Below are 23,701 nucleotides of genomic sequence, written 5' to 3' on the forward strand. Positions count from 1 at the left end.
TACTACCTGAGACTGCTAATCTGGAACAAATAAGAAGTTAAAACGTGACGGCAAGAAAATGTGAAAAGGACCAAAAACATAATTACATGAGCATTGGTAAATGAAAATATATTAATTGGAAAGAAAATTACATTAAAGTCTCATTTAAAAAAAAAAGGGTCTTGTAGGGATTTATTAGTCTTACATGTGGTATATTTTCACAAAATTAATTAGCAGGACTCACTTCAAATTTGTAAGCATGTAAAATATGTTCATCTTTTTCAATAAAATTGTTAATTATTAACTGTTGAATTATTTTTCTATTTGGTTTATTAATAATTATTTTAGTTTAAGTGGTTGTGTCCATAAAAATATAAATTATAATCTTACGTGATACAGGATAATTTTAGATAATTTATAAATTAGGCACTTTGTTATAAAAAAAAAAAAAAAAACCTTTCATGGTTATTAAAAAAAACAGAAGAAAAATCCAATCAAGTTCCTGTATAAATTTCCAAAAGATTTATGGGCTAAATTAACAATTTTCCAACAATAAAGAAAAAATTTAGGGCCTCTTCTCTTATTGGGTAGCTGTATAGAGTCCTATTGGGCCCATAGAAATTGGGCTAGCAACCTTCTAATTTGACCCATTCGGCCCAAAAAAGTTAAAAAGAGAAATAAAAGGTCTTCTATTTGACAACCTGAAAACTCTTCCTGCGCATCATTCTTAGCCAAATTGACTAAAAACACCTTCGCCTTGTTTTTTTTTGATAGGGTTTAATTTCTCCCAAACTGCAGCTCTGTGCCATCGTGATGGCCTTGACCATCCTCTGCTTCCGATCAATGCAATTTTCCATTTTTTTTTTTGTCATTTATTTTTCCTGCAAATCTGTAGAGGAAAGCTGCACGAGTTCAAGGCGTTTTAGTAATTTCATATAAAATGACAGTGTAAATAAGACATTTGGGCCGAGCAAAAAGAACGATCCAAAAGGTGAACGAACTTTCACACTCACAGCAAACCTGAAAGCCAAATTTGACGACATTCAACGTCTCTCTCTCTCTGTGTTTCTCTCTCCAGGCTCAAAAAGCATGAAGCTTTCTTTCTCTTTGCCTTCGAAATCGTCTTCGAAGCCGAATCCGATCAAACCCTCGCCGAATTTCAACGACGACAAGGACAGCAAATCCAACGGCGTCGTCGATTCCAGAGAGTACGTTACAGAATTCGACGGCTCCAAAACCCTAACCACCGACACTGATAAGAAACCCAAGAACGTATCAATCGCTCCCATTCAGAACGAATGGAGACCTCACAAGAAGATGAAGAACCTCGAGCTTCCTATTGCTCATCCAGACCACGACGACTCCTCCGCTGGTCTTCAATTCGAGCTCGAATCCGCTGCTTCTGCGGCACCTGACGCCGTCGATTCCAAGATCTCTTACGGTCTCAATCTGAGGCAGAAAATTGAGGGCTCGGATAAAATTGAAAATTCTACATCCAACGGTGGTGAGGAGCGGAAATATGTTGCCGTTGAGGATGTGTTGCTGCAGAAATTGAAGGAGGACCTAAAGAGGTTGCCGGAGGACCGAGGCATGGAGGAGTTCGAAGACATGCCGGTGGAGGGATTCGGTGCGGCTTTGCTCGCTGGGTATGGGTGGAAGGAAGGTATGGGCATTGGGAAGAACGCCAAGGAAGATGTCAAGATCGTCGAGTACACCAAGAAGGCTGGTAAGCATGGTATAGGGTTTACTGCTGTAGATGTTCCCGCTAAGCTTAATACTGAATTGAATTCGAAGAGGGTGGAAGAAGAGAGAGTGAAGGATGCACAGAGAGTGAGTGAGGGAGATAGAAATAGAAATAGAGATAAAGATATAGATAGGGAAAGAGACAGTGGGTTGTCGGGTAAGGAAGTTAGAATTGTTGGTGGAAGAAATGCCGGTTTGAAAGGAAAAATCATCGAGAAATTGGATCATGACAAGTTTGTTTTGAAGCTTTCGAGGAGTGAACAGTCTGTGAAAGTGAGTGCAAACGATATTGCTGAACTGGGTTCCAAGGAAGAAGAAAGGTACTTGAAGAAATTGAAGGAGTTGAAGATTCAAGAGGAGGTTGGAAGGAAAGAAAGCAAGAGAACAAGAGAAGAAGGGAGGAGAGAAAGCAGAGACAGTCAAAAGGAGAACCAGAGGAATATGAAACAAGCCTCTTGGCTTACAAGTCATATCAGGGTTAGGATCATTAGCAAAGATTTGAAAGGAGGAAGGTTGTATTTGAAGAAAGGAGAGGTGGTAGATGTGGTAGGGCCAAAGATGTGCGATATATCTATGGATGAGAGCAGGGAGCTTGTTCAAGGGGTATCCCAAGACCTTCTTGAGACTGCACTTCCACGACGTGGAGGGCCAGTTCTTGTGTTGTCCGGGAAGCATAAGGGTGTCTATGGGAATCTTGTGGAGAGGGATTTAGACCGGGAAATTGGTGTTGTGCGTGATGCTGATACTCATTCCTTGCTTAATGTCCAGTTTGAGCAAATTGCTGAGTACATTGGTGATCCAAGCCTTCTTGGATATTGATTCTTTTGAAGCCACTGAAATGTAGGATGATCCTCGATGTACCCTTTGAATTGTAGGTATCTCAAACTTTGATCCTTCTTTATAATCTTTTGACTAATTGGTCTTTACACTCCCTGGAAGAATGTTTAAACTATTCATGACATATTCGTATCAAGTGTATTTAATATTTCTTTTTTCTTGGTTTTATTATGCATGAACTTCTTTTAAGGACTTTCAGTTTTGTTGGATTACTTATTACAATGAGTGAATTTCTGATTTTCTGAAGAGGAATTGTTCAAGGGAAAGCATTATATGATATTAAAGGGCTAAGGGGAAAACATTGTTGTTGACCTGCCACCATAGTTAATTATTACATAAGAAAATTCAGAAACTTATGGTAAATGTGAAGGCAAATATAATGTTAAATTGCTCGGATGGCTACTAAAATGCCTGTGTATTTACATTATCATGAAGGAGGATATGAGAAGCAGTAGTCTTTCAGAAGAGGGATTTTCTTTCTTATTCTTCTTCTCTCTATCTTGGGTGTTTATTTATTTATTTTTTTTTGGCGGGCGAGCGGGTGGGGGGGCAGCAATTGTCTTGCTAGAACCTGTCAGATTAATTCTAATCTCTTGGATACATGTGCACCTGCAAATCTTGTTTGCCTATTTAGGAAAACCTACTAGTGATCATTCATAATAGGCCAATAGGTTCTCTAGGTGCTTCCCTCTCTTGAAATACTTCTACTTACTGTTTTTTTTTTTTTTTTTTTTTCCCAATTGCTATGACAATAACATACATTGACTTTAAATGTTATACCAGATACGGTACCACTATTAACAATTATATGGACATCTAATAATGTACTGGATATATACTAGTAATGTTCATAAGGTCAGTTTGATCATATTGACTTTATATTCAAATTTTGGTATTGAAAATATTAAGTTCCTGATGTCGCATGTATAACAAGCTGCTTTTGAGGCACCTTAAAAACAATGGTCGGTGCAGAACAAAGTAGTAATAGGGTTAGCCTTCTAAATTTAGTTTCAGAGTGTTAATTACTCGCATAAGACACATTGACAATGAGATGTATTTTGCATGCGTGTGTCTGCTGTTGTTTGTGTTTGGGAAAGTCAGTGTTTTTGATTGCATTTGTTTTCTTTTATATATATATATATATATATATATCAGTGTTATTCCTCTCTGAGTAATATGTGGCTTCTTGCTTCAATCATCCTAGTCATGTTTCTTCACATACTTATTATGTATGTGCATCCACTCACTGTTTCTTTTCTCTGTAAGTTGTTTTTTATCTTTGTCATCCACTTTGGATTTTCCGTTAGTGATGGTTGTTTTTCTGCATTGGTAAGTGAAACAAATGCTGTCAATATTATGTGATTTTACTTTGCAGGTTGTTCCAATCTCTTGGCTTGAGTGGACTGTTGTTTTGTATCTTCAATTTCCTATACATAGTTTATCTTACCGACTCTCATTCGCTATACATATATATATTTTTCCTCTTATGCCGTTTAGATGAAAACCTTGTTAAAGATATCATTTATACTGCAGTAATTCCTTCTATTTTCCAGGCTCGGAATGCTAAGTATTTAGACCAGGAAAGGTTTGAGAATGTAATAGAATGCAATGACACTGAAACTATGGCTTCCATCACAATTTAAAATTTTAAAGAATTCTACCTTATAATATATTGTTACCATGCATATTCCTATTGCTAACAAGCAACGCTTTTATGTTATACTGGATATAGCATTAACAGTTTATGTTTTCTATCTTTTGTAGGTTATGATATAATCATTGATGACGTGCTAAAGTACTTCTCAAGAAATCTAAGTGGTAAAGTCTTATTCTTTTATAAGTGTGCATGTGCATGTGTTTGTGTATTCTTTCTGTGTCTGAACTTTGATTCATCATATATTTGTTCATAGAACATGCATATGGGGAATGTTCCATGAACCAAGATCTTTGACAAAGAATCTATAACAAATTATCTTGGCCTTTGAATGAACATGTCTGAATTAGAAGTGATGGTAGTTGTGGTCATGATTTTATACACCGTTAGATGGACCAATTCAATGGCCAAAAGGATATTTGTCAAATATATTGGTAAATGAAACTGGCCTCTTGTTGTATCTATCTCATAGCTATACACATGTACCATCTGACCCTTGGTAGTGATTTTCATGGCTGTTGCTCGTGTTATTAGGTTTGATGTTCAATTTCATATTCAAAAGACCTGACTTACTTCCTAAAATAGAATTAAGAGACAAATAAAATAATGCATCTTTATGTCAACTATATATTTTACATAGTACTTTTATGGCAGAATAGGGGAAAGCAAAACGAAAAAACAAAAAAACAAAAACAGAAACTAAACAATACAAAATAAGAAGACAACTTTGAAATACGATATTTTCCTTGAGGGTCATGATTTAGCAATTCATATTTTCAATCCCTGGTTGCTTTTATTGAGATTGAGAATAGGATTCTATAATGTTGTGAATGGTTGAAGACGATGGCCATAAAGGTTTATAATCTAATCATCTTTTCAACGTACCAAAGCATTCTTCTGGCTTGTACTGTGGAGCTGTGTGTCCTTCTCCCTGCGCAGACAACCAGAATAAATATATAATTAAACCTTTAAAATATAACTTCCAGAAGTCAACTTCATGACCAAAAAAAAAAAAATATATATATATATATATATCTCCATGAAAAAGATTCTTGCCTTTACAGTTGCACATGTCATCCGATTGGAGTCAGTGCTCCGACGCAAATGAAACAATGATCAAAAGTCTCATTCTGTTGATATACACACCATCTTCCTGTTACCAAAACATAGAACTGAGATGCTTATTAGATGTATAGTCGTTCTTTTGCCATGCAATGCCATTGAAATATCTTACTCCGATAATTACCTTATATTCAGGTTTGTGTTGGATCACCGCCCGAGTAAATCAATGGAAAGTTCGCAAATAACTGCACGCCCGGGAACTCACACGTTTAAAGGGAGGGCGATTGAGAAAATACTAAAAATGCAGACTGGGTTTCTGGTTATCTATTCTATGCCTACCCAAAGGTGTGATTGCTCTTCTGGCGTGGCACAACTGAAATTTAGTTTCTTTAGGCCTTTAGCCCCACTTTCTGATAAAAACATACAAACAAACGTTTTAAATTTTATTGTTATTATTATTATCTTTTTTAAAGAATGCTTGTGCTTTGTCCATTTAGAAGGGATGGAATAGCTGAATATCAGACTAACCTGTTATTCCCAGCAAAAAGCTAGAAAAAAAAAAAAAAAAAAAGGGATGTTGTAGAAATAATAATTTTTAATTCCTTGATTTAGCAAAGCCATGATAACGCTCTTAATGGTTCTGCATTTTTTTTTTTACTGTTTTTGGGTTTGCCGTGCGCATACGCACACTTGTATAGAATTGCAATTGCATTTCGAAGTAAAATAAATGTTATCAAATGTGAACAACAATACATTATTATGATAAATAGGCTTGTATAGAATGATAAAATGAAATCCCCGAAATATTACCAAAAAATAGAAATCTTCCAAAACGTGCTAGTGCATTAATGTTGCAAAAAGAAAAACGTGCAAGTGTATTAAAGTTGTATGAGGTTGGTTGGACTGTAGCAAAACTGCAAAAGCAGGGAGATTTGGACATTTCTTTTCATTTTCTGAAATGACCTCATTCACCCACCATACGGCAAATGCTGGAAGATTTTTGCGAATAATAATAATAATAATAAATGCTGGAAGATAACAGACAAAACAAGCAGATGAGAACAGGAACTAGCAAATAAAAAGCTTCTCCCTGCTAACAAGACAACAAGAGATGGTTATGATTTTTCGCAGTTATGCATTTCATTGCCTTTTTATATTTTATACATATATATATATATATATATATATATATATATATATATATTTGGTGAATCTCTTTTTATTATATCCGTGTGTGAAAATGAATTGCAATTTTGTCAATGACATAGCCACCAAACAGAGGTATGGGACACTTTCTTGGGATAGTTATTGAACCATCGATTTGTTTATTATCAACTATATTATCCACACATATACCAAAATTCTATCAATTTGTTTAGTATAGTATAGTAATAGCCTTTTCTCAATATAAAACATGTAAATTAATTCCAAACGCACTAATAGTAATACTTACCAGCTACATTGGATCTATAACTTATATTTTATTTGATTATTCTTCGTATATGCGATTTATTATAAAGTAACTAGAGAGGCTTATGTGAAACAGTTTTGGTTGCTTAATAGATTTTATCCAATCTCCATCAGCCTGTTTTTATTTTGGTTTTTGTTTCAATTAAAAAGACAATTGAAAGCTTTATCAGTCTTTCATGAATCCAGAGGCCATTCGTTTTTGCTTAACTTATAAGTGTATAAGAAGCTGTAAAGCTCTAGAAAGCTATAATTAAAGAAAAAAATAATAATAAAAAACAAGGAAAGTTGTCATGAAAATGATTTTGAACTGTGTTTGCTAATGATTTTAAAATTAAATTACTATTACACGTTTAAGTTTAATCGTAGGATTAATACTTGTATAAATACAGAAATCAAATATGATAAAAGATAATTTGATGTGTTGTAGAACTTCGATAACTCGTTTATGATGAAATTGTGCAATAAAACAAGTTTAAAAAGATCTGCTTCTACATATCATTTTTTTTTTTTTAAATTTTGACTTAACAAAAGCAATAGCTTATATGCCATTTTTTAAGAGTTTCTGAAATACATAGATAGATGCTTGTTTTACAAATAAATGTAAAAAACAGTCTATAAAAAATAAACTTTAAAAATAAAAAAAATGTACATTTGAAAAACTTTATTAATTGAATATTTAACAAAAAAATCAACATTAATTAAAAAAATTATAAAATTGATTAAAGAATGGGGAAAGATAGAAGTCTTTCCGTTAAACCATAACTATCTTAAATCTTAATAGTCTATCAAACTTATCTAAATGGAAAATGGTCTAAAAAAAGAGAAAAAAAAAAAAAAAAGAGAGAGAGAGAGAGAGAATAAAAAATATCAAAAAAGGACAAAATAGAAACAAATAAATAATAATAAAAAAAAAGAATAAACAGATAAGCATTGAAGGAGTGTTTAGGATGGTAAAAGTGCAACGGATGGTAACTTTGACTTTTAAAGGCAACAAATCTATCAGAGCCCCAAACACCTCTTAGACACTTACCTTGTTTATCTCTTTTTACTTTTACTTATTTATTTATTTATTTATTTTTTCTCTTTACGGACAAAACCCTCAGATTTCCAACGTATTTTCCATTTATACCAAATACAAACAAAGTTTCTACTACATATTTGACCAGAACAATGTCTAAGGGGCTACTTTTGTCATTTTAAATTTCCATATCCAAATCTACTGGGCTCTGGTTTCAAAAAAAAAAAAAAAAAAAATCTATTCGGCTCTCTCTGTGTCCCTCTCTCGTAATCATCAACCAAACGTGTCCAACAAAAAAAATAAAAATAAAAAAATCTAAAACGCTTCTCAAAAGCCACGTGTCATATTAAATATTAATATTTACCAAACTTCGGAGGAAGAATCATCCTCCATAACGCAAAGCCACACACACACACGCCGTCAATCTGGACTTTTCCTTGGTTTTCTCATTCTGTCAATGTCAATACTACGTCGTTTCGGTTCACAACTCAGTTTATTTATTTATTTTTTCCTTGTAAGTATTCAAAACTGGCTCTCTGTGTTTGGTAACGGAGGATTTTTCATTTCTGTGCTTTTTATAAATGTTTTTCTAGATGTTGTTTTTAATATTTAAAAAATATTATCAAAATTTTAAATATAAATTAATTAAATATTATCTCATGAGAGGGACAATTTAACCCGAACCATTAAATTGTGACAAGAAAAACGGTAATCCAAAGGCTTTTTAATTTAATTTTTATTATTATTATTTTTTTTTTATAGGGAGCCAAAGGCTTTTTTAATTTGATATATATACTGTTATAGTGAAGGTTGGAGGTAGAAAATGGAAGATTAAAAAAAACCCAAATCTTTCTGTTTCACCTGAAATCTCTCGCTTTTTCATTTTTATTTTTAATTTCTATTTCTATCTAATATCTTTAATTAGACAAATAGTAAATATAGCCAAATTCTCTATCTGTGTTCTCTCTCTCTCTCTCTTTCTTCTATTTCTACAACTTGGGTTTCTTTCTCTCTCTATGAAGAAGTAGGGGAGAGAAGAGAGAGACTTTGAAGAGGTGTGGATCTGAGAAGAAAAGGAGAAGGAGATCTGACTGGGTTTTAAGCCTATACTCGGAATTGAGGGCCCTTTAATCTAAAAAAGAGGGGTCGTCTTTCTCTATCTATATCTATATTTTTCTCTTTTTGTGCTGCTTCTGTTTTCTTTCCTGTTACTGGTAATAATCTCTGCTTCCTATTTTCCTACCTCTCTGGTTCACTCCCTTTGCCCTTTTTTTTTTTTTTTTTTGGGTCTTTCTTTTAAATGGGTTTTTTAAATTTTTTTTTATTTTAAATTTTTGGTAATTGACCCATATTGGTCTTGATCATTCAAGGCAAAAGGAATTGATTCGGATCATATGTGTTGGATTTGTGTTTTTTTTTTTTTTTGGTCTTGTTTCTTTTGAATATGCTTTGTTCTTTTCAGAGCATAAGAGATATTTTTATTTCACTGTTCGAATTATGTATATAGAATGCATGCATATATTTCCACCTTGTATTATTATTATTATTTCTTTTCCAGTTTTATGCCCTTTTATTATTATTCAAGATCATTTTTGTTTTAAGGCCTGGTAAGTTCTGGGTCTGTGTAAATTGTTGTTGTCTGAATGAAGGAGATCTGTTTATGTTAATGTTGCACTGAACAAAACCGAATTTTTATTGAAGGCTTTACTTTGGATTGGGATCTGACTTCACGATCTGTTATGCTTCAGTTATTTTCTTCTTATTCTAATGCTTTATCTCTGATGGGTTTTAGCAAAAATGAAATTTTATCCATTCAACTAGGATTTTTCATTTTTTATTTTTCCTTTTGACTTTATCTACACTTCAATTTCCATTAACTTTGTTTGGTATGTACTAATATTGGCTTTGAAAGCAGGATTGTGTTGTGAGGCTACTCTTTGGTTGGAATTATGGGTGTCGAAGTTGTGGGATTTGAGATGGTTGAAGGACCAGTGGAGACTGTAACTGGAGGAGACAAACCTGTTTTGCATGAGAAGGAAAATGGGAAACTGGATCAAGCACCTGAAACCATAAAATTTGGGTCACATGGTGAAGAACTGGTTAAAGAGGAGGAGAATGGCGTTTCTGATTCTAACTTTCCAAGGGATGCAGTAGATGAATGGCCTGCACCTAAGCAGATCCATTCTTTCTATTTAATCAGGTACCGGCCATATGATGATCCGAAAATAAAAGCTAAAATTGATCAGGCCGCTATAGAGATTGAAAAGAGGACACAAGCCAGGCTTAAGATCACCGATGCCTTGAAGGCAAAGAGGGTGAGTTTGGTTTCTTTTTTTCTTTTCCTTTTTTTTTTTATTATTATTATTTTTGGGTTAAATCTGCATGACTTGCAAGCTTATCACTGAGTATGAGCCACACATCCTAGTTTCCATTTTAATTTTTTGTTGATTATTGTTCCTTGTGTTAGCTTAGTTCTGTGCAAGAAGAAAATATCTGCAAATAGAACTTACAGAGTGATGTCTTTTGTGTTCGAGTTGTTTATTACATTATAGCTTGCCTTTCTTTGTTATAAATTAGAATTTGATGGTTATAGTTACATGATGCATGTATGTGTTTTATCCCATAACATCGTTTGATTTCTTTTTGCCCTTTCCCCGTTCTCCTACAGTCTGATCGCTCGGAGTTGATTGCTCAAATTAAAGCTTTCAGAGATGACAACAGGCAGTTCAAGACAATTGTGGATGAGAAAATTAAGGAGATTGAACCTCTGCAGCAAGTATTGGGGAAGCTGCGCAGTGCGAACAGTGCTAGTCGGGCTGGTGGTTTATGTTCATCTGAAGAAGAGCTTAATGGTGTTGTATGTTTCAGTTCCAAGCTTCGTATAACTCTGAATTCTTCATTTCTTTTGCTCTTATGAATGCTTTGCTATCCATTTGACATTCTAATTTTGTTGGTGGGAACAGATCCACAGCTTGCAATACCGCATTCAACACGAGAGCATCCCGTTGTCTGAGGAAAAGCAACTCCTTAGAGAAATCAAGCAACTTGAGTCGACAAGGGAGAAGGTTATTGCTAATTCTGCTTCGAGAGCAAAGATTCAGGAGTCGATGGTTCAAAAAGAAGCCCTTCAAGACCAGGTTAAAGTAAGGCAAAATTGTAACTGTAACCTTTGTTGAGCTTGTTGTTTTGGTGTTTTTCGTTGGTTGAACCATTACAAATTCTCTTACTGCTAATCATTTAATTTTAGCTTATTGGTGGAGATTTGGATGGAGTGAGAAAGGAGCAACAAGCAGTGAGGGCCAAGATTAAGCAGCTTGATGATGCAGTGAAGGCAATAGACAAGGACATTGCAGCATTACAAGATGAGCTGACAGCTATTACTGAGAAGAGGGAGAAAGCACGCGAAAGCATTCAACATCTGAGGAAACAGCGTGACGAGGGGGTAAGTTTAACTTGTATATGGTTCTCTCATTCTGTGGTTACACTCTCATGTTTTCATCATTGACCTTGAGAATTGCATGCTGAGTTGATGAGAAGACAGAATGTCCTTGGGTGTAATTGTGAACAATTAGCCAATTAAAAGTACTGTCAAGAACTTAGGTAGCATACTGTTTGTTAAATTTTAATTTAAAGCTGCTATATTCAGGTGTGGTACAAAGTTAAAAGTTACTGGATTTTGGTTGCTTTGATTGACTGAAACGACTAAGTACCCTTATTAACTACCGTAAATGGAGAAGTCCTGAATTGAATTTATTGGATGAATTACCTATCATTATGAACCTAGATTAAATATAATGGAACAAGAGTTGAGAGTAAAAAGATTGTAATCCTAGTTTCCTTTTGGACTTCCTCCCCTGTTTCTGCTTTTTTGGTGGGCTTAAATTTAGAATGTGAAAAAGGTAAATGGCATAATGATACATGGATTGCGTAGCATAATAACATCAGTGTGCTCTTTCACTGTCTCTTACCTTGCTTCTACAAGAGGTTCAGACTTTCTAGTTACTGGATTTTTGTTGCTTTGACTGACTGAAACGACTAAGTACCCTTATTAACTACCGTAAATAGAGAAGTCCTGAATTGAATTTATTGGATGAATTACCTATCATTATGAACCTAGATTAAATATAATGCCAACAAAAGTTGAGAGTAAAAAGATTGTAATCCTAGTATCCTTTTGGACTTCCTCCCCTGTTTCTGCTTTTTTGGTGGGCTTAAATTTAGATTGTGAAAAAGGTAAATGATGCAATGGTACATAGATTGCGTAGCATAATAACATCTATTTGCTCTTTCACTGTCTTTTACCTTGCTTCTACAAGAGGTTCAGACTCTCTATTTACAGTCCTTGAATTCTTCAATTTCATTGGTGAATTTGTATTTGATTTCTTTTAAAATGGGACAGTGAGACCTGAGAAAAGAAGATCCTTCTGCTTGGAATTATGAACGGTTAAGCAATCTACTATGAATAATAAAGGAGAAAAAGGAGATGTAAACTAGATGATGATAAGTCAGTTGTTGGTCTTATATGGTTGTGAAATATTATTTTTGTTTTTTTTACATGCTTCATGGTGTTATATTTTGTGTTTAACATAGTTACTTTTCTTTTTCCCCCCAGAATTCTTATTTCTATCAAAGTCGTACACTCTTGAATAAAGCCAGAGAGCTCGCTGCTAAGAAAGATGTCAAGGCCCTTGAAGATCTTTCTTATGCAGAGGTTTGTTGAACCAGCATTAAGTCGTCAAAAACTTCAACCTCCTTTCGAGTTATAGCGATATTCTAATCCTTGATTGTTCTACCAGGTTGAGAAATTTATGGCCCTCTGGAACAGTGACAAGGCACTTAGGGATGATTATGAGAGAAGAATATTGCCATCATTGGATAGTCGGCAATTGAGTAGGGATGGGCGAATGAGGAATCCAGATGAGAAGCCATTGGTATTATTGGAAGAACCAGCACGACCTCAAGTAGAGACACCGGCAAAAGCTCTTCCAAAACAAGTGAAGGAGGAGGCCAAATCCCCTCAAGTAGATGCTCTGCCCACTAAGAAGGTCCAAAAAGAAAATAAATCTAAAACAGCAGATTCAAAATCCACCACGGAGCACATTGATGTAGCAGACAAGGACATCGTCTTTGAAACGCTTCCAAAGGAAGCTCCTGTCAGACAGAATGAGGTTGATGCTGCAAAGTTGAAGGAAATAAAAAGAGAAGAGGAAATGGCAAAAGCTAAACAGGCCATGGAGCGGAAGAAAAAGCTGGCTGAGAAAGCTGCAGCTAAAGCAGCCATAAGGGCTCAAAAGGAGGCTGAAAAAAAGAACAAGGAAATTTTTTACTTTCTTTGTTATTGCTTTGTTTGGTAGCTTTTTGCGATCTTGGAGTTAAAAATATCTGACATGAATTCCTATTTACTTCCCTCAGGAGCGCGAAAAGAAGGCGAAGAAGAAGGCTGCGGCATCCACACCCGATGCCAATGTGGAGGAGCCAGAAGAAACTGTTGGAGAGACTGCAGAACAACCAGAGAAGGCAAATGAAAATGTTGAAGCGCCAGTTGCAGTGAAAGAAAAGGTTCCAAAGGAGAGTAGCACCAGGTCCAGATATAGGACAAAAGGGCCAGAGTCAGTTCCAAAAGCCTTACTGAAGCGTAAAAAGACTACCAATTATTGGATGTGGGCTGCTCCTGCTGCTGTGTTAGCTGTGGCGCTTCTAGTGTTCCTATATTACTATCAGATGAGGAAGAAAACTTTAACCTAAGTAGAAGAGTTATGAGCCAATATTTTCTACTCGTTAAAGCTTTTTGAGTGAGTAGGTGATGTAGTAGTTAAAGAAAGTTTATTCCCTGTTCTTTTACATCCTTTTGCCAGGATGGATGTTACTCATAATGTTGGTGTTAGCTTAGTCAGAATATTTTTTTTTTCGAGGGAGATGAAATACATTTTGTTTGGTTTTATTGTATTTTCAAATTTTGATTTGCTGAGATTTATGATGTTAATCTGGAGCAGCAACTTTACCTTTTCATGTTATGTAAATTTATGCAGCTTGATGGACAATTATCCGACTGATGAAAATTGAATTTGATGAAAGAATTTGGTAAGATTCCAAACAGCATTATATCTTCGGCCGATACTTTTTTATCATTTTGGGCTTTCACGCACTAGGTATGGCTCTTTCATATATATATATATATATATATATGTATTTTAATTTGATTTTCATTTCTTCTAAATTTGCTTTTGCTTTTTGGGAAGAAATATTATTGGTTTAGCCCGTGTATACATCCACTAGAGGTAAAATTGGCAATTGTAACAGCTGGAAATTCGTCTTAAAGGGAAGCCATTGCAGAATTCATGTAAATCTAGAATCAAAAAACAGAAAGAAAAAAAAAATAATAAAAAAACAAAAGATTATATTCAATAGATTATTTTCTATGCGTTAATTGACCAGGAGATGGGAGTCCTATGTAACGAAGCTTCAGTTCCCCCAGTAATGTCCTTGTGGTCGAATTCTTGACAACAATAAACCAACTTGGAGTTGCTCACTAGATTAACACATTTCTCCATCTTGAATATACCAACCTGCTACTCTCTAGGATGCTGATAATTTGTTGTGTGTTAGCGTTTTCCTCCAACTTGGCATCCACAAAAAGCTTAGAACTATGAAACTGTTACTCCAATATATTACTTGCTGGAGCTGGTAACAATCGCCAAGTTTCCACGAAACCTAAAAAGAGAATTCAAGACGTCCAAAATCACAATTATTTGGGAAAAAGAAGTAATAAAATTGGGGGTGTTTATTGATTTATGTGTGTGGAATTTCCACATTTTTAAATGCATAATCCCCATTGTAAAGTTCCAATAATTGGGCATATTGTGGACGATGGCATAAAATGAAAAACAACCAAAAATAAAATTGAAACACAAAATATGAAATGCAAAATAAGAGCTCCAAGACCATTATTGAAATCAATACAATTCCAAAACATCCGAGAATTGCACAGCATTATAAGCATGTTAAAAATTGGATTTTTTTGGGGCAAAAATGGCTAGAGCATATGATCACAAAATGAACCAAAATCTTCTATAAAAAAAATGCACTAAAAAAAAAAAAAAAAAACAACAACAATCTTGCTTGAGTTCAAAAAATACAATCTCGCTTGAGCCAATTCAACCTAATACTAACTTTGATTTCAGTAAGTTGAAGCACATACCCATACCCAAATCTAGCGTTGAATGTTGAGCATCTGCTTAGCCTCACTCTGTTCTTCCAAAAGCACATCACTTGAATATTTACTCAACAAGTCCATCTTCTTCTTCTCCAGTACCATCCTCTCTATCTCCTTGTCATCCGGCAATGGCACATGAGCCACAAACTCTCTCTCCTTCTCGTCCTTCTCTTTCAGTTCCCTCTCTCTCCTCCTTTCCTCCTCAATCACCTCCTCTTCCTCTTCGAACAGCACTTCCTTCGCCACCGTCACCACCTCGCCGCTCTTCACTGCCCTCCTCGCCTCCTTCCGAATCTCCTCCATCCTCCGCCACTCCGCCACCGCTTCAGCCCTCATTTTCTCTCCGGCAGGCCCTTCAACCCTTTCCAAAACCCCATCTTCATCGTCCCTGTATCCGTAATAGCTCGCATCGATCCTCTTGTATATGTCGTACCGTGTCCGACGCTTTCTCAGCTCCGGCGGCTTTTCGAATAGCTCTCGAACTCCCGGCAGCTTCTTCGCCGCGCCGAAGTATCGGTACCCTGGGCCACGGCCGCTAGGGTTTGGGACGTCGACTATGTTGCCTTCGAGGTCGGTCATCTTGGCCGAGTGTTTCGTGTAGTTCGGGCCGCCGAGCTCCACAATTCGTCGCTCCCAATGGGATTTCTCGCGTATGAGCTTGTTGATCTCGTCGTTGAGGTCGCGGAGTCGGTGCTCGCCGAGACCTTCGTTTTGAATCTCGGCGACTTTCCGGCCAATCTCTCGCATGATCTGCTGGCGCCATTTGTCGGCTTCGGCGAGGTCTCGGCATTCTGAGGCTAGGTATGGACGGCGGTCTTTGGGCTTCTTCTTCTCCTCGGCTTTCAAGGCGATGAATCGGTTGAGCATAGACTGAGCTTTCTCTTCGTTTCGAGCCATTGATTCTTTGATTCCTTCTCGTAAATCCCCAAAACCCTAATCTCGTAAGAAGAAGAAGAAGAAGAAGAAGAAGAACAAGTAGGCTCAGGATTCGAAATCCCTAATCCAAATTGGAAAATTGCCTTTTTTAACAAACCTCTTCCCTATACTGCAACAATACAAGTTTACTACCCCTGTGTCTATTATATATATATATATATATATTTTTTTTTTTAACAAGAAAAATTCATACAAATTAATTTTTATTAAATATGAAAATAATTTGGCAATAAAATTAATGAGGAAAGAATACAGACTTTATAAATTTATAATATTATTAAATCCATTTTTGTTTTTGCAATATTATTAATCCAATATTTTTTTATGAAATATATTAATAAATCCTAATCAAGTTGATTCTTTTTTTTTTTTTTATCTGATCAGACCAAATTAAGTTGATTGTTTTGGACTTCTTGATCAACAACCTATTTTAGTTATACTTTTTAATGTATAATAATATTTTTTTTTAATAAAATAATGTAATAATATTTGAGTGGCACAACTTGTCTTTAAAAAAAAAAAAAAAACTTGAGTAGTAAAATGCAATTATATATTATTCCTAACAGGATAATAACCAAAAAAAAAAAAAAAAAAACTGAGTAAAAAAGTTTAATATTTATTATATATATATATATATATATATATATATTTTTGAAAAAAGAAAGAGTATAATTTAAAGTAAAATTATTCCTATTGATAAAAATAAAACATGGAAGCGAATCATATATTTCTTTGTCAAAAAAATTATCATAAATTATAAAATCATTTGCGGACCAAGATGAACCAGTGATTTTTCCAGTTAAGCGGCCTTCGTCTGCTTAAGGCGCAGAAGGGCCATGGCTGCCAAGACCATAGGAATACCGAGCCTTGTAAGAAGCGTTGCTCGAGCTTTTGTTGTTTACCACCCTCTCCATATTACCAGCAACCTCTCTTATCACAGTCGGCTTGGTTATCTTCCTCTTACTGCTCCGACTTCTTCAGGTGCGACTGTGCTTTGGCTGTTGATTCTAGTTTGATTAATTTAAATGAGCATCTTTCTCTGTCTTATTGGTAATTAATTTGAATGCCCATCTAGCTTAATTTTGGGAAATATCTGTAGCAATGCGTGCAATATTGATAAACACTTTGCATAACGAGTAATAACTACAAAACAACCAAGTTGGAAGTTCATAGATGAGAGTAATGGTGGTTTTGGTTACTAAAAAGTATATCTTGATATCAGTTGAGGAAATGGCGTCCTAGTGTTTGTTAAAAATTCTTTCTGGATTACGTCCAATTCAGTTTAATTTGATTATAGGTAAAATGTAAGATGACATAAATGAACAAGATCCAAGCTGTGGTGAACTCATAGATATTGAGCTTTAAGGGATATATGTCAACGGGGAAGCTCATGTTTGTTCATTTATTATGTCCTCAAGTGCTAGTATACTGATTGGATTTAGGATGTGTGCATCACTTATTTATTACTTGTGTATAACAAAAGTTATTATTTTTGTTTTTATGTTATCAATGATTTTTCATGGTTATGAGGATATTATTTCATATCCTACAACAGGGATTCGCATTGTTCACCTTTACTATTTTGTAATATAACTTCAGGACTATGTCACTTAACGCAAGCTATAAAAAGGGATGTTGATGTTTTACTTAAAGGAGTGGGAGACAAAAATACTATTGAGGAAGTCAAGCATATTCTAGAAATGGTATTTACCTTTCTACCAGTTACATTCAACTTTACTGTTACCTAGCAAACTTTTTCTTGAAATGCAAAGGTCTTTTCCTTTTTAATCAAAAAAAAAAAAAAAAAAAAAAGAAGAAGCAAAAATGTATTGAAGCACTTCACTTATCTCTTGCACTGTGCGGATTCTTAGCATTTATCTATATTATGCGTGCATTGAGCATTGTAGGCTGGGCGAGCAGCATCAAGAAGAGAGATTCTCCATACAAATTTTCTCACCCCTCCAGTGCTGAAGGAGTCACTGCTAGCTGTGGAAAAACTAGCTGATGTGAAAGCAGTTGCTCAGGGAGGATACCCACAGGTTTAACTTTGCTCTTTGCACAATCGCTCATAAAATTGTTTTTCTGATGGCTTCAATTGAAATTGTTAAAGCTAGGTGGTTGCTAGTTTCTAAGAATTTCTTCTTTTTTCTCTTATCTTGAACAAATATGATTGTGTTAAAAACCAACTTATTGAACATTCAGATTATGTATTTGTTGGTCTTCCAAATTGTCTAGGCTGAGCGGTGTCGAATTTCTGTTGGAGTACCTGATGTCTTTTCAAGTGATCCAGATATACTTGCTGCATTGAGGTAGGAAGTTCTATAGCTTGATAATATGAAAGTTCTAGTGGCATCCATCTTTTAGATTCTGTGAGATATTGTCTTATAGTCTGTCTGGTTTACATTTTACAGTATCACAGGGAACTTTGGTTACCAACCTTGTTCTCATGGTGACTTCCTTGGTGCAATTCTTGGTACAGGGATTGCTAGGGAGAAGGTTGGAGATATAATCTTGCAGGTATTAATTTAATTTGTGTTCGATAAGCTGTATAATTTTTTATTTTTACTTTTTTATTGTTGGATCGACTTTGCATATAGAGCTGTGCACTGGAATGTTAACATCAGGTTTTATATCTCATGAACAAACCTCATGCTTGCAAACTTAGGTCAAAAGGCCACTGCCTAGCATCCTTCCTGCCAAAGCAGGGTATTTCATTGTGTTAACTAATTTTCTGTCTACAAACTTATATTTCAGTGTGTTAATTGATTTTCTGTCTACAAAATGTACTTGATTGCTAGCTCTACTTTATGTTCAAAGAAAAAAGCTACTTGATTGCTAGCTTCCCAAATTGGGCTGTGGCCTGGTTAGGTTGATTTTTTGATTTCTTCTCTTTTTCATTTTTATTCCTGCTGCCAGGGGGAGAAGGGGGCCCAGATCATTATTGTTCCAGAACTTGTCGACTTTCTTATATCATCTCTTGACAAGGTAGAGTTACTCTTTAAGAAAGATTTATTATCTTTAATTAGATTTAATATAATAATATCAGGTACATATTATTCATCTTCATCTGGGTTCTCACAATTTTATAAGGAAATATACAGTAAAAAATTTGTGTTAAAAATATGAGTGGAATCATAGGATCTAGCATGATGTTTCTTTTTGGGTCTTATATGTAACATTCCCCACTCATTCACTTATCAGAATTGGAAATTTGCCTTGGCCCCAGGTAAATGTTGCTTTTCTTATCTTGTTAATCAGTTTTGCATACCTCATCCATGGTGGTAAATTATTCCTCTTGCAGGTTGGTAATGTTTCCGTATCTTGTGAGAAGATACCTTTGATCGCACTAGATTATGAGCCACCAAGGTGCAATTCATGATAATGAGGATACCTTTACTTTATTTCTGGTGATTCTCTTCATTTAGCATCAATAAGGTGCTTACATAGTGTATTATCTTTGCAGGACTAAGTCATTTAGAACTGTAGAAGCATCATTAAGGGTTGATGCACTAGCTAGTGCAGGATTTAAAGTGTCACGATCAAAACTTGTTGACCTAATCACGTAAAATCCTTGAACAATCCTATTAAATCTATGCCTTGAGTTATTGGTCATATGCTCACTTAGTTAAGCTTTGTCCTTTCATATTTCTGTACTGTTGAGTTTATCAATAGGGTGATCCTTGAGGATTATTTTATTTTATTTAATTTTTTTTTTTCGTTTCCTATATTCTGTAGGCAGTATCTTTTATTTACTCTATTTTGAGTCTTGTGGCACCTTCCCCATGAAGCAAATCATACCTTGTTGGTACAATATACTGACCTTGGATATTTGTTTGCCAACACTTTCTTATGTTTAGGTTTCTTGTCATGTTCTCTGCCTTGTGGTAATAGTCTTTAACTGCTACTAGATTATCATTCTAATTGTCACCAGAGCTTTTTGATAAAATCATACAGAAACTGCCTCCTTTTGGTTTTGCTATTCATGTCTAAATAAATTTCATGGGCTTTTTGTATTAAGCAAGTTCACATAATTTTCTTCATATCCTCTTTATTTTACCTTGCAATGTGGCCACATTCTTGCTTAAGCCCAAACTTTTAAGAAATTCAATTCAAAATGGTGATCAACTTGGTGCTATTATTACTTATTATCACCTAGTTGCCAATGTTATTACTTAGTCGATAGTATTTTTCTTTCGTAGACTATAATTTATTATTTCTTATGCCCAAACTTTGGAGGATATATGAACATTATTACTATTCATGACATTTAATTTTCATTGATTTTTTTCTTCTTTTGACACGTGTGCATGCACATACACAAAGAGACACACTTGAAAATGGAGGAAGTGATTTTTCCTTTTGGTTTCCTTGTGTGTAAATGGAAATGTCTCAAAAGATCCCTCTGTATGTGCAGTAATGGTGATGTGCGTGTCAACTGGACCCCTGTTAGTAAAAATGGAATCACACTTAAGACTGGTGACATTGTGTCTGTTAGTGGAAAAGGAAGACTAAAGGTCAGTCGTCAAATTCTATCAATATCTGTTTGACAGATGAATTTTAAGGTATTTAGCACTTGCACCAGTAATTTTTTAAGGGAGGTATGACATTTTTCATATATGCATGTTGCTATGGATTTTATACTTCATTGCTTTATCTAATATTCTGAACAATATTTAAGCTGAAAATGCATCCGATTCCGAAGGGCATAACAAATGTTCAAAGATGACTATTTCTATCAAGTGAGGTAATTGATGCCATAATATAAGGCATACATCATGACCAATTTTTGATTTTGGAACTACTTGTGCAACTAGAATGTTATATATTGCTAATGGGATGTTTTTGTTGTGTTCTGTATGTGTCTTTCTGTATAAGTGACTTGTGTAGTTCTTCCTAGTTTCTTTGACAGTTGATGTATCAGCATGTTTAAATCGTATTTTATCTGTCTTCTCTATGCATACATATATCCATACTTCCTGATATCTATGCAAGTAGCCTGGTCTCTGATCAAATTTACATGGATTCAGATAGGAGAAATAAACTCTACAAAGAAGGGAAAGTTTGCAGTTGAGCTCATTCGATATCTGTAAATTTTGGCATGGGTTAACCGTGAAGGTCATTAGCCATGGAGTGAACTAATTGTTCTGAAGTGGGCAATTTTTTAATTTACAAACAGAAAGGTATCCCAAAACTCAGAAGATTAGACAGAAAATTTGTATTAAAATATGCCATCTTTTGAAAGCTTTTAGTTTCAACCTTAGATAAAAATTTAAAGAAAGTGATGATGCTTTTTGGAATGTCATCATGAATTGTATATCATATTGTTTGTATTTATCTCAATCTTATGTGTCATCTCTTTTTTCTTCTATTGTTCTTAGCTATAAACGAATAAGGGGTTTTACTTGGATGGTTTTGATCGTTCGTGAAACTTATGTTCACAATTATGAAAAAAACCATAGTCTGTTTTTTCGTTTTTATTTTTTAATTTCCATTATAAGATGACGATATTCTTTGTTCCAATCCAAATTAATTCATAAATGGGAGTGCCACAATATGAAGCTTGCCTGATTTATTTATTTATTTATTAAAACTTGGGAGAAGAGAGATTTTCAACTTGATCGAGATATCTTGACCTGGAACTGGAAGTGTATTTGTGATTTTACCATTAAGTGAAGCTTGCGAATACAAATTGGCCTGATTGCTACTATGCTAACCTTCTTTAGAAGGGGAAAAATAAAAATAAAAATAATCTATTTTTTTAATTAATTGAAATGGAAAAAATGTAAATTTATGTATCAAAAAACTTCAATACACACGGATATATACACCCTTTCTCCTTTTTTTTATTTTCTATTTTTTAGTTTTTATTTTTTATGCATGTGAAAAAGAGGAGAGAGGGTGTATATAACCAAAGTAGTGAAGAATCTCTCGTGACACAGTGTGCTGCAAAGTCAGCTGCATAATTTATGTATTTATTTTTTGACATTTTCTTTGATTCTTTTTAAATAAATGAATTAAGTGCTGGCTTGTTTATAAAATAATTTAAAACCAAAAAGTGCTTAGGACCCTTGACCTGCCTTGTAAGCGATTAGGTTCACCAATTATACAGTTGGCACAAAGTTCTCGAAATGAACATGTCCAAAAATTAAAAAAGCAATTTTATGCCATGTTAGGTAGTAGGAAGTTGACAAGACATATGGAAAAAAGAAGTTTTTACTGTTTCGCTATGGTAAAATTGTAAAAAGAAAAGAAAAGAAAAAAAGCAAAAAAAAATTGCCAATAAGAATAAACATGATAGGAAAGAAACTTTCATTCATGTAAAACATCAATTCAGGTACTATAATAGTTTTCGTTTCCATGAAAAGAAATTATGAAATTCTTTTTCTCATCCTTTTTATTTTTCTTAATAAAATCCAAACTCCAAATATAGCATTAAATTTAAAGATGAACCTTTAATACTCATAGCGCCTAATTCCTAACATACAAAACGTAAAACTTCCATCAGATGGAGCTTATGTCTATAGATATATGCTTTGCTCAAAGTTCTTCCACCAAGACCAAATTATTGACTAACATTTTCTAATTCACTAGATAGTTTAACTCAATAATCATTGGACAGGAAAATAAATAATATATATATACAATTTTGATATGGTAAAAAATTTATGAAGAAAAATTATAAAAAATAACCATCCAGAATCATCAGATCACAAAAATCATATATATTTGACAATTATAGATGCTATCCCTTATAATCCTTCTTCACAAATCCATTTTTATATTGTTTCTGTATACATACATATATATATATATATATATATATATATAATACAATAGAATAAGAATTGTACCTTGATGAAAGAAAGATCCTTTATCATTTATGACATAAAATATGTAGTAAAGGAAAAATCAAAACTTGAATTTTAGGTAGAAAACTTGAGGATTGATCCAGTGCTTGAACAATTTTCATGCATAACCACAAATTCCTAGCTCACATTCAATCCCTCGTTTGCATCTTTTACCGCATTTGCCACAATGTTTGACATTGGATATAATGTTGGTGCAAACTCCATTGCAACAAAGCTGTCCATGCTTGCATTTTTTCCCACATTTTCCACAGTTGTTGATATCCCCTAGAATGTCTTGGCACTTCAATTTGCAGCAATACAGAAGGCTTTTTCCTCCGTTTGCCAAAACTCCGTTGCATACATTGATAGTGTCCTTCTTCACTTTCGCTTTAGGATCACACTTCGCACCTTTCTGTACAGTATTGGCATTGGATAAGAATCGGCCTCCTCTTGAGATGAAATTTGTTGGAATTGGGTTGTCAAGTACATATTCTTCAAGATCATCTTCATTAATATTGTTACTGAATGGAAATGCCATTTGGGAGTGTAATAGAAAGGAAAAAACTAGGGAGAGAATGAATACAGGGTTGAGGAAATTAGCCATATCTCTCCAAATTGAGATGAGTTATTGGCTAATTATTGCCCACAAGAGTTTAAGCTACACTAATGATATAATTTTTAGGCAGTCGAGGGTTATTTAAGCTAAAAAGTTTCTGATAAAATATTTCCACGTAGTTAGAGGGAAATAATAACATTTTTATTAACAACATGCCAATTTGTGAATTAAAATGAGTTAAAACATTAGCTCATTAGTGCTAGCTCTTGATTCCCTGTGAGCTCATTAAATAAACCGTGGCTATTTCAAGTGAGCTAGCTAGCTAATTGGTTTTTACCTACCTTAGATATAGATACAATAATAGGAGAGAACACCAAATTGGCAA

General features: G+C 34.4%; 4 protein-coding genes across 7 annotated transcripts; 3 read left to right on the top strand and 1 right to left on the bottom strand.

Annotated features, from left to right (window-relative positions):
- Positions 1-731: 731 nt before the first annotated feature.
- On the top strand, positions 732-5,918 carry LOC107422441 (protein MOS2). Of its 2 annotated transcripts, none has more exons than XM_016031893.4 (3): positions 732-2,597; positions 4,324-4,377; positions 5,471-5,918. In XM_016031893.4, the coding sequence occupies exon 1, from the start codon at positions 1,069-1,071 to the stop codon at positions 2,539-2,541; it is 1,473 nt and encodes a 490-aa protein (XP_015887379.3). In that variant the 5' UTR covers positions 732-1,068; the 3' UTR covers positions 2,542-2,597; positions 4,324-4,377; positions 5,471-5,918. The 2 variants fall into 2 exon arrangements, with proteins under 2 accessions (XP_015887379.3, XP_015887378.3); XM_016031892.4 differs by having other exon boundaries at positions 733-2,593.
- A 2,709-nt stretch (positions 5,919-8,627) lies between these two features.
- LOC107422439 (proton pump-interactor 1) lies at positions 8,628-13,731 on the top strand. Its single transcript, XM_060813023.1, has 8 exons — positions 8,628-8,977; positions 9,679-10,078; positions 10,432-10,620; positions 10,727-10,906; positions 11,011-11,205; positions 12,376-12,474; positions 12,560-13,108; positions 13,179-13,731. The coding sequence occupies exons 2-8, from the start codon at positions 9,713-9,715 to the stop codon at positions 13,506-13,508; spliced, it is 1,908 nt and encodes a 635-aa protein (XP_060669006.1). The 5' UTR covers positions 8,628-8,977; positions 9,679-9,712; the 3' UTR covers positions 13,509-13,731.
- A 345-nt stretch (positions 13,732-14,076) lies between these two features.
- LOC107422440 (uncharacterized) lies at positions 14,077-16,046 on the bottom strand. 2 transcript variants are annotated; one of them, XM_016031891.4, is made up of 2 exons: positions 14,968-16,046; positions 14,077-14,474 (listed from the first exon to the last, which is right to left on the bottom strand). In XM_016031891.4, the coding sequence occupies exon 1, from the start codon at positions 15,871-15,873 to the stop codon at positions 14,974-14,976; it is 900 nt and encodes a 299-aa protein (XP_015887377.1). In that variant the 5' UTR covers positions 15,874-16,046; the 3' UTR covers positions 14,077-14,474; positions 14,968-14,973. The 2 variants fall into 2 exon arrangements, with proteins under 2 accessions (XP_015887377.1, XP_015887375.1); XM_016031889.4 differs by having other exon boundaries at positions 14,962-16,046.
- Positions 16,047-16,605: 559 nt separating this feature from the next.
- LOC107422429 (uncharacterized) lies at positions 16,606-21,280 on the top strand. 2 transcript variants are annotated; one of them, XM_048464697.2, is made up of 11 exons: positions 16,606-16,893; positions 17,512-17,615; positions 17,820-17,951; positions 18,148-18,221; positions 18,324-18,429; positions 18,829-18,897; positions 19,214-19,278; positions 19,376-19,474; positions 20,327-20,426; positions 20,591-20,656; positions 20,940-21,280. In XM_048464697.2, exons 1-10 carry the CDS (start codon positions 16,749-16,751, stop codon positions 20,636-20,638), a joined length of 942 nt encoding a protein of 313 aa, XP_048320654.2. In that variant the 5' UTR covers positions 16,606-16,748; the 3' UTR covers positions 20,639-20,656; positions 20,940-21,280. The 2 variants fall into 2 exon arrangements, with proteins under 2 accessions (XP_048320654.2, XP_015887358.2); XM_016031872.4 differs by lacking the exon at positions 20,591-20,656 and having other exon boundaries at positions 16,609-16,893.
- Positions 21,281-23,701: the final 2,421 nt, after the last annotated feature.

Source organism: Ziziphus jujuba, chromosome 11, assembly GCF_031755915.1.
Source record: "Ziziphus jujuba cultivar Dongzao chromosome 11, ASM3175591v1".
NCBI classification, from domain to species: Eukaryota; Viridiplantae; Streptophyta; class Magnoliopsida; order Rosales; family Rhamnaceae; genus Ziziphus; species Ziziphus jujuba.

What these genes read in the sequence shown, in the direction of transcription:
- LOC107422440 (XM_016031891.4), bottom strand. Translation starts at nt 15,873, where the DNA reads ATGGCTCGAAACGAAGAGAAAGCTCAGTCTATGCTCAACCGATTCATC.
- LOC107422429 (XM_016031872.4), top strand. Translation starts at nt 16,749, where the DNA reads ATGGCTGCCAAGACCATAGGAATACCGAGCCTTGTAAGAAGCGTTGCT. An exon ending in TACTGCTCCGACTTCTTCAG is followed by an intron (nt 16,894 to 17,511) that starts GTGCGACTGTGC and finishes ATATAACTTCAG; the next exon opens with GACTATGTCACTTAACGCAA. An exon ending in GTGGAAAAGGAAGACTAAAG is followed by an intron (nt 20,427 to 20,939) that starts GTCAGTCGTCAA and finishes ACATGGATTCAG; the next exon opens with ATAGGAGAAATAAACTCTAC.
- LOC107422441 (XM_016031893.4), top strand. Translation starts at nt 1,069, where the DNA reads ATGAAGCTTTCTTTCTCTTTGCCTTCGAAATCGTCTTCGAAGCCGAAT.
- LOC107422439 (XM_060813023.1), top strand. Translation starts at nt 9,713, where the DNA reads ATGGGTGTCGAAGTTGTGGGATTTGAGATGGTTGAAGGACCAGTGGAG. An exon ending in CCCTTCAAGACCAGGTTAAA is followed by an intron (nt 10,907 to 11,010) that starts GTAAGGCAAAAT and finishes ATTTAATTTTAG; the next exon opens with CTTATTGGTGGAGATTTGGA. An exon ending in AAGATCTTTCTTATGCAGAG is followed by an intron (nt 12,475 to 12,559) that starts GTTTGTTGAACC and finishes TTGTTCTACCAG; the next exon opens with GTTGAGAAATTTATGGCCCT.